Source organism: Chiloscyllium punctatum, chromosome 4 (assembly GCF_047496795.1).
Source record: "Chiloscyllium punctatum isolate Juve2018m chromosome 4, sChiPun1.3, whole genome shotgun sequence".
Lineage (NCBI taxonomy): Eukaryota > Metazoa > Chordata > Chondrichthyes > Orectolobiformes > Hemiscylliidae > Chiloscyllium > Chiloscyllium punctatum.
Window position 1 is genome coordinate 104400482 of NC_092742.1, and position 14578 is coordinate 104415059.

The window sequence follows — 14578 nt, forward strand, 5'->3', positions numbered from 1 at the left end:
TGCCCAGCTCTCAGGATAACTCCATACAACCCTGTCATGGTAGGTGCTGCAAGACATGGATACCACCATTACATATAGGGACACCTCCCACCTTGTACGTGGCAGGTACTCATGTGACTCAGCCAACGTTGTCTATCTTATACGTTGTAGGCAAGGATGCTCGGAGGCATGGTACTTTGGGGAAACCGAGCAAAGGCTACAACAACGGATGAAGGGGCACCACACAACAATCAACAGACAGGACTGTTCCCTTCCAGTTGGGGAACACTTCAGTGGTCCAGGACATTCGACCTCGGACCTTCGGGTGACCATCCTCCAAGGTGGACTTCGGGACAGGCAACAGAGGAAAGTGGCCGAGCAGAGGTTGATAGCTAAGTTCGGTACCATTAGGGAGGGCCTCAACTGGGACCTTGGGTTCATGTCACATTACACTATACACACACACACACACACACACATACTCCTATATACACACACATATACACAGACACCCTCTCACACTCACACAAACATCCTCTCAGAGACTTAGACCACTCTACACTCATGTACACACATATATACTCCTTCTCACAGACATTCACAACCCCCTACCTCAGACACACACACACGCACTCCCACACTCACACATGCAGCCCCTCACAGACTTAAGACACTCTACACTCACTACACACACACACACACAAGCATACACCCACATCCCCCAACCCAGATGGACACACAGACAAAGACAAAGACCCACATGCACACATATACTTTGTAGGGTGAAGTTGTACTTGCAGGGTTACATTGTGCTTTGCTCAAAAACTGCATGGATTTATGTAAAACTCTGTTATCTCACTTTTTAGATTAGAATCAATCTAAACATTAAGGCATAGACAGAGAACACAGGGGGATAACACCTTCAACATATTGTCTAGCTAACACCAATTGTTACAGCTAACCTGAGAATGCAACTTTTTAAAAAAGGTTTTGAGATTTACACATGAAAGAAGTGAAACTATCACGGTATTCGAACAGATGACAGACTCAACAGACAATCAAGGTATTTTTCAATATATAATTTCAGTTACATCACACTGTAAACTTTTGCTATAAATTCTGTGCCTTAGACTTGTATCCAATTAAACCTGTTGGACTATAACCTGGTGTTGTGTGATTTTTAACTTTGTACACCCCCAGTCCAACACCGGCAGCTCCAAATCATGACATTAAATAAGTTTCTTTTAATCTAGTAACAGATTAATTTAATAACTTGTGACCCAGTTATCATGCAGTTATTGTCTGATAATTTTTAGAAAGAAAATTGTTAAGGTTACCACTTCTGTTTGAATAACAGTTAATCTGGCTGCAACTGGGTAAGTAACTAAAAGACAGCTCCTCCAAATCACCTACCTTTACAGCAACAAGCTTTGTGTGGATTATGGACAAAAGAAGTTCGAGGTTCTTGAAATACCAAGAGTTTGCAAACAATGAAAGTGTTAAAAATTCAAGCTTCAGCAAGGAACATCAGTTGGGAGGAAGAATTTCAAAGTGACTCAACATAATTAACTTTGTTGCTTTGCGAAATCCTTCTGCATAAAGAAACTGAGGCTACGAATGGCCAGAGCCCAGAACTCTGAGGCAGCAGCTATGAGGATCATCCTCAGAAAGAGAGTTTTGACCAAGGGAAGACAAAGAGAACAAACATACAAAAAATCCAAAGTCAAGCGATGGGAAATGCAGAAACCACAGAACTAGTAAAGATGCTTTTTTGCACATTTTCCCAGAAGTAATCTTGGTTGGTATTTTTTGAATCATGATCTACAATTTCTTGTTAATAGCATTATCTCTTTATATCTAAACTTGTAATAAACTAATCTTTAGCCAATTTAAACAATGGCTGGTCTGCTGTAACACTATTGCAAATTAAAAGAGGTGACATGAGCTATGTTAATCTAGAGTTCACTGACCAGGAGATGGACATACAGGTTATTCTGCTATAAGAACATTTCATTACACAAATTTGCTGGAATGTGATTGATGCATTGGGGACATTGTTTCTCAAGCACAAACTTTTAAAACGTGTGTTAGCTGTAACGTAATTACACCACCAACACTTCAAGCACTCTTTCTAATGCGTGATTTTTCTATAATGCAGGGTTGCACAAGAACACAATCATTGCATTACAGAAGAACTACATCTTGAGCTACTGAAAATGGATTAAACAATTTAGAAAATACTGGCTGCAATCAGTTCTGGACACCACACATTACGAGATAAAGGCGTTAGAGAGTGTTAAAAGAATTCACAAAAACACTCTCAGGAATGAGGAACTTCAGTTAGCCAGATAGATGGGAAAAGTTAAGATTGTGCTACTTACAAAAAAGAAGGTTGAGACAAAATTTGATAGGAGTGTTCAAAATCATGACCAGTTTGGACAAAATAGAGAGGCTAAAGCTATTTTCATTACTGGCTCTAATTGAGAATTAGAGCATACAGATTTAAGATAAATTACAACATTTTTGAAAGTTCCTTAGATATAGGAGTTGTTCCTCTGGACTAGAAAATTGCACTAGTCATTCTGCTTTTGAAGCGGAGAACCAGGAAATTACAGACTAATTAGCCTATCATCAAGGATGAGTTAACCGAACCCCTGGATATTTTTTAGTTCATCAGAGAGAGCCAGGATGGCTTTGGATGGGAACTTGTGTCGGACAAACCTCGGATGTTTTGAAGAGGTGCCTAAGGTAATGGAGTAGCAGAACGAGAAATGAATCCGGAATAGCAGAACGAGGAATGAGTCAGGCGTAGAAGAACGAGGAATGAATGCAGAGTAGGACAGTGAGGAACGAATCAGGAGTTACACAGCCAGGAATGAATCCGGAGTAGAACAGTGAAGAACGAATCAGAAGTAGCAGAGTGAGGAACGAATCCGGAGTGGCAGAGCGATGAATGAATCAGGAGTAGCAGTGTGAGGCATGAATCCGGAGTAGAACAGCCAGGAATGAATCCAGAGTAGCAGAGCGTGGAATGAATCCGGAACAGCAGAACGAGGAATGAGTCTGGTGTAGCAGAATGAGGAATGATGAGCAGTAGCACAGCCAGGAATGAATCCGGAGTGGCACAGCCAGGAATGAATCCGGAGTAACACAGCCAGGAATGAATCCGGAGTAGAACAGCCAGGAATGAATCCGGAGTAACACAGCCAGGAATGAATCCGGAGTAACACAGCCAGGAATGAATCCGGAGTAACACAGCCAGGAATGAATCCGGAGTAACACAGCCAGGAATGCATCAGGAGTAGAACAGTGAGGAACGAATCCGGAGTAGCAAAGCCAGGAACGAATCCGGAGTAGCAGAACGAGGAATGAATCCGGAGTTGCAGAATGAGGAGCGAATCAGGAGTAGCAGAATGAGGAATGATTCTGGAGTAGCAGAACGAGGAATGAATCCGGAGTTGCAGAATGAGGAGCGAATCAGGAGTAGCAGAATGAGGAATGATTCTGGAGTTGCAGAAAGAGGAATGAATCAGGAGTAGCAGAGCGAGGCATGAATCTGGAGTAGCAGAGCGAGGCACGAATCTGGAGTAGCAAAATGAGGAATGAATCCAGAGTAGAACAGTGAGGAACGAATCAGGAGTAGCAGAGCGATGAATTAATCCAGAGTAGCAGAATGATGAACGAATCAGGAGCAGCAGAGCGAGGAACGAATCCAGAGTAGAAGAGCAAGGAACGAATCAGGGAGTAGCAGAACGAGGAATGAATCCGGAGTAGCCAAGCCAGGAACGAATCAGGGAGTAGCAGAGCCAGGAATGAATCCGGTGTAGAACAGCAAGGAATGAATCCAGAGTAGCAGAATGAGGAATGAGTCAGGTGTAGCAGAACGAGGAATGAATCCGGAGTAGAACAGTGAGGAACAAATCCAGACTAGCAGAACAAGGAACGAATCCGGAGTAGCAGAACGAGGAATGAATCTGGAGTAGCAGAGCGAGGAATGAATCCGGTGTAGAACAGCAAGGAATGAATCCAGAGTAGCAGAGCCAGGAATGAATCCGGAGTAGCCAAGCCAGGAATGAATCCGGAGTAGAACAGCAAGGAATGAATCCAGAGTAGCAGAACGAGGAATGAGTCAGGTGTAGCAGAACGAGGAATGAATCCGGAGTAGAACAGTGAAGAACGAATCAGGAGTTACAGAGTGAGGAACAAATCCGGACTAGCAGAACAAGGAATGAATCCGGAGTAGAACAGTGAGGAACAAATCCAGACTAGCAGAACAAGGAATGAATCCGGAGTAGCAGAGCGAGGAATGAATCCGGAGTAGCAGAGCGAGGAACGAATCCGGAGTAGAACAGCCAGGAATGAATCCAGAGTAGCAGAACAAGGAATGAATCCAGAGTAGCAGAGCCAGGAATGAATCCAGAATAGCACAGCGTGGAATGAATCCAGAATAGCAGAACGAGGAAGGAGTCAGGAGTAGCAGAACGAGGAATGAATGCGGAGTAGCACAGTCAGGAATGAATTCAGAGTACTGGATTAGTGGTGCTGGAAGAGCACAGCAGTTCAGGCAGCATCCAACGAGCAGCAAAAACGACGTTTCGGGCAAAAGCCCTTCATCAGGAAGCGTTTTTACCTTTATGAATTCAGAGTAGCAGAGCGAGGAATGAATCCGGAGTAGAAGAGCCAGTAATGAATCTAGTGTAGCAGAGCGAGGAATGAATCCAGAGGAGCACAGCCAGGAATGAATCCGGAGTAGCAGAGTGAGGAATGAATCCGGAGTTACACAGTGAGGAACGAATCCGGAGTAGCAGAACGAGGAATGAATCTGGAGTAGCAGAGCGAGGAATGAATCTGGAGTAGCAAAGCCAGGAATGAATCCAGAGTAGCAGAATGAGGGAATGAGGAATGAATCAGAAGTAGCAGTACAAGGAATGAATCCGGAGTAGCAGAGCCAGGAATGAATCCAGAGTTGCATAGCCAGGAATGAATCTGGAATAGCAGGGCGAGGAACGAATCCAGAGTAGCAAAACGAGGAATGAATCCAGAGTAGCAGAGCCAGGAATGAATCCAGAGTAGCAGAGCGAGGCACGAATCTGGAGTAGCAGAGCGAGGAATGAATTCGGAGTAGCAAAACGAGGAATGAATCCAGAGTAGCAGAGCCAGGAATGAATCCAGAGTAGCAGAGCCCGGAATGAATCCGGTGTAGAACAGCAAGGAATGAATCCAGAGTAGCAGAACGAGGAATGAGTCCGCTGTAGCAGAACGAGGAATGAATGCGCAGTAGCAGAGCCAGGAATGAATCCGGAGTAGCAGAGCGAGGAATGAATCCGGAGTAGCAGAGCGAGGAGTGAATCCGGAGTAGAACAGTGAAGAGCGAATCAGGAGTTACACAGTGAGGAACGAATCCGGACTAGGAGAACAAGAAATGAATCCGAAGTTGCAGAACGAGGAACGAATCCGGAGTAGCAGAGCGAGGAACAAATCCGGTATAGAACAGCCAGGAATGAATCCAGAGTAGCAGAGCGTAGAATGAATCCGGAATAGCAGAACAAGGAAGGAGTCAGGAATAGCAGAGCGAGGCACGAATCCGGAGTAGCAAAACGAGGAATGAATCCGGAGTAGCAAAACGAGGAATGAATCTGGAGTAGCAGAGCGAGGAATGAATCCGGAGTAGTACAGCCAGGAATGAATCTGGAGTAGCAGAGCGAGGAGTGCTAAAACAGTAGATTTGAGTGAGTTTGTGTGTTAAACATGGGAGGATTACTAAGCAAGAGAAATGGTATGACTCCTCTGGAAGAATTCCCTGCTATTCCTCCAAAGTTTTGCCAGGGATTTGTTCACATCCACTAGGTAGAGCAGACAAGCCTTGATATAATGTCTCATACATGACAAAAGACAACAGATGATTGGCATCCCTCGGTAATGTAGCATAGCATCAGCTTAGATCATATACTTCAATCCCTGGCGTGGGACTTGAACCTTGTATTAAAGAGGCAAACCTGCCACCACTAATCTACAATTGATACTGCACTTTCACATTCTCGCCTATTCGGCATTAAATGTTTTTTACTTATTAAATTTGACTTCTAAGTACAAAGGTGCATATTTTATTTAAAAGTTTGAAAGAACTCTCCAACTGCTATCCCACGCTAAGTATGTGGCAACTCACAAGTCAGAGTCATAGAGATGTACAGCACAGAAACAGACCCTTCAGTCCAATCAGATATCAGAGATAAATCTATCCCATTTGGCACATAGCCCTCTAAACGCTTCCTATTTACATACCCATCCAGATAACTTTGAAATATTGTTATTGTACTAGCCTCCACCACTTCCTCTGGCAGCTCATTCCATACATGCACCACCCTCTGCATGAAAACATTGCCCCTTGGCTCCCTCTTAAATCTTTCCTCTCTCACCTTAAACCTATGCCCTCTAGTTCTGGACTCTACCACTCCAGGAGGAAAAAACCTTGTCTATTTACCCTGTGATTTGCCCTCAATTTTGTAAACCTCTATAAGGTCACCCCTCAGCCTCAGACACTCCAGGGAAGATAGCCCCAGCCTATTCAGCCTCTCCTTATATCTCAAACTCTACAACTCTGGCAACGTCCTTACAAACCTTTTCTGAACACACTCCTATTTCACAACATCCTTCCTATAGTAGAGAGACCAGAATTGTGCACAATATTCCAAGAGTGTCTTAACAAATGTCCTGTACAGTCACAAAATGACCCCCTCAAATCCTATACTCAATGCACTGACCAATAAAGGCAAGCATACTAAACAGCTTCTTCACTATCCTATCTATCTGTGAGTTCACTTTCAAGGAGCTATGACCCCGCATTCCAAGGTCACTTTGTTCAATAACACACACCAGGACCTTACCAATACGTATAGGAGTCCTACCCCAATTTGCTTTTCCAAAATGCAGCACCTTACATTTATCTAAATTAAACTCCATCTGCCACTCCTCAGCCCAATGGCCCATCTAATCAAGATCCCATTGTAATCTGAGGCAACCTTCTTGCCTGTCCACTATACCTCCAATTTTGGTGTCATCTGCAAACTTACTAACTATACCTCCTACACTTACATCCAAATCATTTATATAAATGGCAAAAAGCAGTGGACCCAGCACCGATCCTTGTGGCACTCCACTGGTCACAGGCCTCCAGTCTAAAAAACAACCCTCCACTATCACCCTCTGTGTTCTACCTTCGAGCCAGTTCTGTATCCAAATGGCTAGTCCTCCCTGTATTCTGTGTGATCTAACATTGTTAATCAGTCTACCATGAGGAATCTTGTCAAAAGTCTTACTGAAGTCCATATAGATCAGGTCCCTCATTGTTACTTCTTCAAAAAGCTCAATCAACTTTGTGAGACATGATTTCCCTCACACAAAGCCAAGTTGACTCTCCCTAATCAGTCCTTGCCTTTCCAAATACATGTAAATCTTGTCCCTCAGAATTCCTTCCAACAACTTGCCCACCACTGATGTCAGGGTCACCGGTCTATAGTTCTCTGGCTTTTCCTTAACTCTTTAAGAGTGGCACCAGGTTAGCCAACCTCCAGTCTTCCAGCACGTCACCTGTGGCTACTGATGACACAAGTATCTCAGCAAGAGCCCCAGCAATCACTTCTCTAGCTTCCCAAAGAGTTCTTGGGTACACCTGATCAGGTGCGGGCATTTATCCACCTTTATGCATCTTAAGCATTCCAGCACCACCTCCTCTTTAATACGGACATGTTGCAAGATGAGTTGTAAACAAACTCATTTTTGAACAAGAAATACATACCTGTAAACTGGGACATACTGTGGGTACAGGCGTGATACCAGGTCATTGGAATCGGAGTGCCTCCTAGCTAGTAAACGAACAGATGGTGATTGTTTTGTTGCTGGTAATGAGTATGGAGGGAATGATTTGTTCCACTTTGTCAGTTTTGGATTTGGACTGGTTTGTAAAGTGTTCATTTTGTCCATGGTTGGCTGCTTGAGTTGATCCTTGCTGAGTAAGCTTGCAGCCTCCAGGTGTTGCAGGTTGGTTTTGGCTTCCAACAGTTTTTGCTTCCCGGCAATTCTCTCCAGCTGGTATTTGACTCTTTTCTTGCTGATATTTCGCTCGGCCTTCTTCAGTGAGTGTTTCTGAAGCAGTTCCAGCTGCACCAGCCGCTTCCTATCTTGCTCGAGGGAAGGAATCTCCTTGTTTTGAAGGGTGATTTGTACCCCACACTCAGTGAACGTTACAATCTCTGTCTGTGTCCCCAGCTCACGGCGGTGCTGCGCTAAAGACTCCAAGCGCCTCTCTTCATTTGCTAGACATTGCTGGTCTGGGAAAAGAAAAGGAACAGACAGCTGTTAACATGGCTAAAAACATGGTAGTGCAGATATTGGAGAGATGAAACAAATATTCAGAGGGAATATATTAAGAGAAGGGGCAGGGGGGGATTCACAGAGAATGCTGGAATTATTCATCAGGTCAGACAACTGGAGAACAAGAGTCAACAGTAAAATGAACACAGAAGTGGGGATGCTGTAACCTAAAACAAGAACAGATACTGGACAAACTCAGTAGGATTGGCAGCATGGACTCGGAGATGGACAGCATGGAAACAGACCCTTCGGTCCAACTCGTCCATGCCAACCAGAAATCTAAATTGATATAGTCCCATTTGCCAGCATTTGACCCATATCCCTCTAAACCCTTCCAGTTCATATACACATACAGATGCATTTAAAAATGTTGTCATTGTACCAGCCTCCACCACTTCCTCTGGCAGCTCATTCCATACACGTACCACCCTCTGCATGGAAGAGTTGCCCCTGAAATCCCTTGCATATCTTTCCCCTCTCACCTTAAACCTATGCCCCTCTAGTTTTGGGCTCTCTTACCGTGGGGAAAAGACCTTGACTATTCATTCTATTCATGACCCTCAGCCTCTGACACTCCAGGTAAAACAGCCCCAGCCTATTCAGCCTCTATCTATCGCTGAAACTCCCAAACATCCTTGTAAATCTTTTCTGAACCCTTCCAAGTTCAATATCTCTTCGAGAGAAGATAGACCAGAATTGCAACCAGTATTTCAAACATGCCCTAACCAATGTCCTGTACAGCCTCAAACATGACCTTCCAACTCCTATATTCAATGCATTGACCAATAAAGGAAAGCATACCAAATGCCTTCCTCACTATCCTATCAACCTGTAACTCCACTTTTAAGGAACTCCAAGGTCTCCTTGTCTGGCAACATTCCCAGGACCTTACCACGAAGTATGTAAGTCCTATCCTGATTTGCCCTACCCAACTGGAGCACCTGCAGAGAGAAAACAGAGTTAACCTTTCGAGTCCAACGACCTAACCAAGAGTGAGCGAGCGAGTGAGTGAGCGAGCAAAAGAGAAAGAGTGCGCAAAGAGTGGCCTGAACGGTCTCTATGCCTCACCACCAGGTCAGCCCTCCACCACGCCCAACTCGCTGTCACTTTGAACAACTTCTCCTGTAACTTCTCTCACTTTCATCAGGTCAAAGTGATGGCCATGGGTCCCCACATGGGTCCAGTTATGGCTGATGCGTTGTGAAGTATGTGGAACATCCCTTACTACTCCAGCCCTCCCACTCACTACTGTTTCTCTGGTTCATCAACGACATTATCAGTGCTATCTCCTTTCTTATCCGGAATTAGAAACATACATGAATTTTGGTTCTAGTTTTCATTATACCTCACCTTCACCTGGTCCACCAATGACTTCCTTGTTCCCTTCCTTGATACCTCGGTTTCCATTTCTAGGGATCTGCTGGCCATCAATATCCACTACAAATCCACTGTCTCCCACAGATGCCTGGACTATATATCTCATGCTCTATTTTCTGTATGGATTCTATTCCATTCTCCCAGTTTCTCTCTCTGTTTACCACCTCCTCGTCATAATTCAAGGCTACAACACTGTCCAGATGAAGCAATGTTTTGCCTGCACTTTAGTTAGTCCTGCCTACTGTAATCACTGCTCACAATGTGATCACATATACACTGGGGACAAGAAATGCACAGTGGGCAAGTGCTTTCTGGAACACCTTCGCTCTATCTGTAAAAGTAACCAAAGCTTGCAGTAGCTTGCCACTTGCACACATCACTACGTTCCCATGCCAATATTTCTGTCTCAGGCCTGCTGGGTGCTCCAGCAAGGTTTAACACAAGCTGGAGGAACAGCACCTCATCTACCTTATTGCCCTCAGGACCCAACATGGAGTTTAACAGTTTGGGAGTGACACAGTGTTAAGGGAAAACAGGAGAGGGTCAGAGAACAAAAGGCAAGGTATCTAATAGTATATCTGCCAAGAGTGATGGAATAATGGTGGCAATGGCTAATGACAAAAACAAGACATAGCCCCGAAGAATTGTAAATAGTTACATAATATAGAAACAATTTATTACAATGATCAATTCAGTTTCTTTAAATTATTTTCATCTATTTTCATTTATCTTTTCTCTGCTACAGGTGCAGAAAAAAATACATTTCCCCAAATAAATAAGTTTTATCAAATAGGTATTGTCTGGGGTATAAGCAGAAGATCACTGTGTCGCCATCTTGTAGCTGTGAGCCATCAAGAACTACACAAAGTAAACCAGGAAGAGCTGCCACTTACATTAAAAACTTGTTCTGACATTGCAGAAACGAGTTATTTTGGGTGATAACATGTCAAAGGAAAATGCAAACTTATTGACTGGCTGGTACACAGTCAGAATGTTCTTTTGCTACTGAGAGTGAATCATCTTCAAAGAAAAGATTGTGACTACATACTTAGCTCAATTTGTTGTTTGAGCTGCTCCTGATCGTGTTTGAGCTCTTGTTCTGCCTGCGACTGGGCTGCTTGGATGTGTTTTCGCAGTTCCTCAATGTAGCATTCCTGCTGCTGTACCTGCCCTTGGTAAAAAGCTTCCAATGCCTTCAGTTTGTGTTTGTATTCTTTGTGCTCCTGCTGTTTGTTTTGGTATCTCTCCCGAAGTTCGACAAGCTGCCTCCTGAGAATAAACAACAGCGAGTTAAATTTTATGCATGTGTGAACTCAAAGTTCACTGAACATTTCTTCTCTGCAGTAGCAAACAATAGCACTGTTCACATTGCAGAGGTGGATTAAGTTCAAAATATAATATTCCTGGATGGCACTTCTCAACTCCATAACTTCTACAAACTAAAAGGACAGCGGCATCAGTCACACATAATCCTAACTTGGACAACCCTAACACCGTACCTTTACGGTCTCTGGGTTAAAACGCTGGACTGCTTGAGTTAACTTATTTCTGGAAGCACCTTTGCTACATGGACTGTAGAGGATCAAGTAGGTGCCTCTTAAGGGAAAAAAAATAAACAGGCAATTATTGCTGGCTGTGAAAGTTAATTTTATTCTCACACTGTACAAGCTGGTACAGTTCAAGGGCAGCCAAATGGGAAAGCAAGTAAAATCTAGTCAGGAAGCCACAGACTTTGGGGTCACCAACTCGTGAAAGTTTACATGCAAAAGGAAATCCTCTTACCACCAGATTTTCAAATTCCTTAAAATCACCAGTTGATTTATAAATTCAATATTTTAAAAAACATGATAAAGCAACTTGACAGCAGCTGTCTGAACTTGTTTTAATCTGCTCGCCAAACTTGAATTGTAAACACAAAGTTCTTTTCCCCTCACCACCTCACCAAATCGGTTCTTTCATCACCGATCGATCGCTAAACTTCTGATTTCTCACACACCAGCCGTTAAGTTACCTAGCAACAAAGAAGCTTGCAGTCCACAAAGAAAACCTGCTTGGTTGCACAGGGACTTACACAAAGGCACCAACCACTCAGTGATTCTGCAAGATTCTTGAAATAGACCAACTATGGCAGTGCACTGTATTCAAGTTAACAGCAAATATTACACTTTCTACAAAATTCAAAGCCAGACGCACACCAACTTGGTACATTAGCTCGGAGTTCAATAACAAACTTAAACACGATATTTCTGGTGCTGGTACAATGGTGTAGTTTGCAGGATATCTGATGTTGGTAATTGTTGTGATTCTGTCCAGTTCCAGCTGTCCGTTGCAGTGGCCGGTATATTGGGTCCAGGTCGATGTGTTTGTTGATTGAATCAGTGGATGAGTGCCATGCCTCTAGGAATTCCCTGGCTGTTACCGGTATGGCTTGTCCTATAATAGTAGTGTTGTCCCAGTCAAACTCACGTTGCTTGTCATCTGTGTGTGTGGCTACTAAGGATAGCTGATCGTGTCGTTGCGTGGCTAGTTGGTGTTCATGGATGCGGATCGTTAGCTGTCTTCCTGTTTGTCCTATGTAGTGTTTTGTGCAGTCTTTGCATGGGATTTTGTATACAACGTTAGTTTTGCTCATGCTGGGTATCGGGTCCTTTGTCGTGGTGAATTGTTGTCTGAGAGTGGCTGTTGGTTTGTGTGCTGTTATGAGTCCTAGTGGTCCGTAGTAGTCTGGCTGTCAGTTTGGAAATGTTCTTGATGTATGGTCAAGTGGCTAGTCCTTTGGGTTGTGGCATGTCCTTATTCCGTTGTCTTTCCCTTAGGCATCTGTTGATGAAATTGCGGGGGTATCAGTTTTTGGCAAATACATTGTATAGGTGGTGTTCTTCCTCTTTTTGCAGTTCTGGTGTACTGCAGTGTGTTGTGGCCCTTTTGAATAGTGTCTTGATGCAACGAAAGCAACCACCCCAACACACACAACTCTGATGTTGGTAATATTGCAGTTGTTGATATAGCTTCACAGGTTAAAGACTTACAAGGTAGAATTTAGCCAATAACAGGAATAAACCCCAATAAACAAGCTTAATGAGTCATTAAAGAACAAGTCTGATGTTAAAACCAAAAGACACAAAATCTCAAAATCATAAGGTCGAACAGCTCCACGCCTATCTTGTTTATAAAATGTTGAAATGATATCTTCTTGATGTTGTATAATGTAGTATCGATTCCTTCGCACAGTTACAGCTGAAAGTTTAATGCAGAGCATGTACCTTTTTAACATATTAAATATTAAATGTAAACAGTAAACGTACAATCATAAACACACACTCCAATGTGTATTTGCCGTTGCTAATCTTACAATAACTTCCCAGTTAATAGACTCGCCTTACAGAATGAATGATGTAGGTCCAAAAATATCTTTTTGCCAATGTTCAACGGATATTCTGAACAACCCCAATGTTTAAGTCTTAATTGAGCTTTAAGACTACTATTTTGAATGTAAACTTGCTTGCACAGTGAGGTGCTGTTCAACATGCTGTGCCAACAAGCTACAGTAACTACAGCAACACTGATTTGAATGGGTGTCTTCTCAATTAACCTCCATTGAAAGCAAGTTTATAACCAAAAGCCTTGCATGCCAAAAATACATTAGCATCTATGACTGGTAAATGATAAATTAAATATCAGAAATTAGAACTAAACTAGCTGCTTTTAACATACCAAGTATATTATTTGATATAACTACTGTACAAGGCTCCTGTTCATTCATTATATCACTGAAACACAAACAAAACCTCAAAGTATTCTATTGTTAAATAAAAATCTAATTATGGAGAAATACACAACAGTAGAAAAGAAGTCAGTGGATGCTCCAATTTTGAAGATGGTTCCCCATGGTTTAAAGATCTGAAACAATGACCAAGTTCTGTTCTCCACAAATTGTCTGTCTTTGTTGCTTTATCTCTTGGATTCCTGTATTTAAAGTGTTTAAACAATTTCTGTTATATAGATGCCTTATGTTGAGAGCTCGGTGCTCAAGAAGTTACTTTTTCCATGTGCATCAAAAGGTAGCCAGCATCCCAGAGCTAGCATGAGAGGAGTCACAGCGAGTCTACAACGACACAGAAGACAGTGATTGTGTTTTCTGATAATACTGGTTGAGGATGGATTATTGGCTGGGACTGCCCACTGCACTTTATTACTGGATGTTGAACTTCTGTTGAAACACTATAACAGAAGTGGGTTCTTCACATCATGTTCCATCCCAAACCTAGATTATGGCTCAAAGCTAAAATCTAGATTGCTGCCTCATTAAGTGGACACAATTTGGCTAGTGAAGCTCACTGTTTATATTCTACAAACTACCTCAACGGTATCACTGCATAAACACTTAAGATGCTACACATAGGGACTGGAAAACATGAATTCCCTAGGAGTTAGAGCTCTGTGAAATGCAGTGTCATCATTTCCTGTTACAATACATAGCTTTTTTGTGGCTATCTGGAAAATCCATCACCAATGCATTAGCCAATCGCTCCCTCTCTCTCTCACATGAAGTTGCCACAATGTTGGTCAATCATTGCTACAGAGCAATCAGCATGGTTGGATTAGTAGGTGGTTTTTATAGTTGGGTGTCTCTAACCCTCCTCCTGTACACAGGCTGGGGACTGACACCAGCACACATTGCCTTGCCTGCACCTTTGAGTAGCTTCTTTCATGGCCAACAAGTCCTGGAGTGTATTGTGAATGTGCGGCCTGCTGGCTCAGTCACAGGAGAGCTGCTCACTGAGCTACTCTATCATAACTTCCAAACTACCACATGATCTTCCCATAATACCCCAGTGCAACGACAAATTGG

General features: G+C 43.1%; 1 protein-coding gene across 3 annotated transcripts in view; it reads right to left on the reverse strand.

Moving 5' to 3' along the window:
- The window catches only part of stard9 (StAR-related lipid transfer (START) domain containing 9), a 282626-nt gene that overhangs the window by 31146 nt on the left and 236902 nt on the right, over window positions 1-14578 (reverse strand). For all 3 annotated transcript variants that reach the window (XM_072569468.1, XM_072569469.1, XM_072569470.1), the window contains 2 exons: window positions 10775-10995; window positions 7775-8306 (listed from right to left, as the gene is read on the reverse strand). In XM_072569468.1, the coding sequence (XP_072425569.1) occupies window positions 7775-8306; window positions 10775-10995 (753 nt within the window). The remainder of the gene's footprint in view (window positions 1-7774; window positions 8307-10774; window positions 10996-14578) is intronic.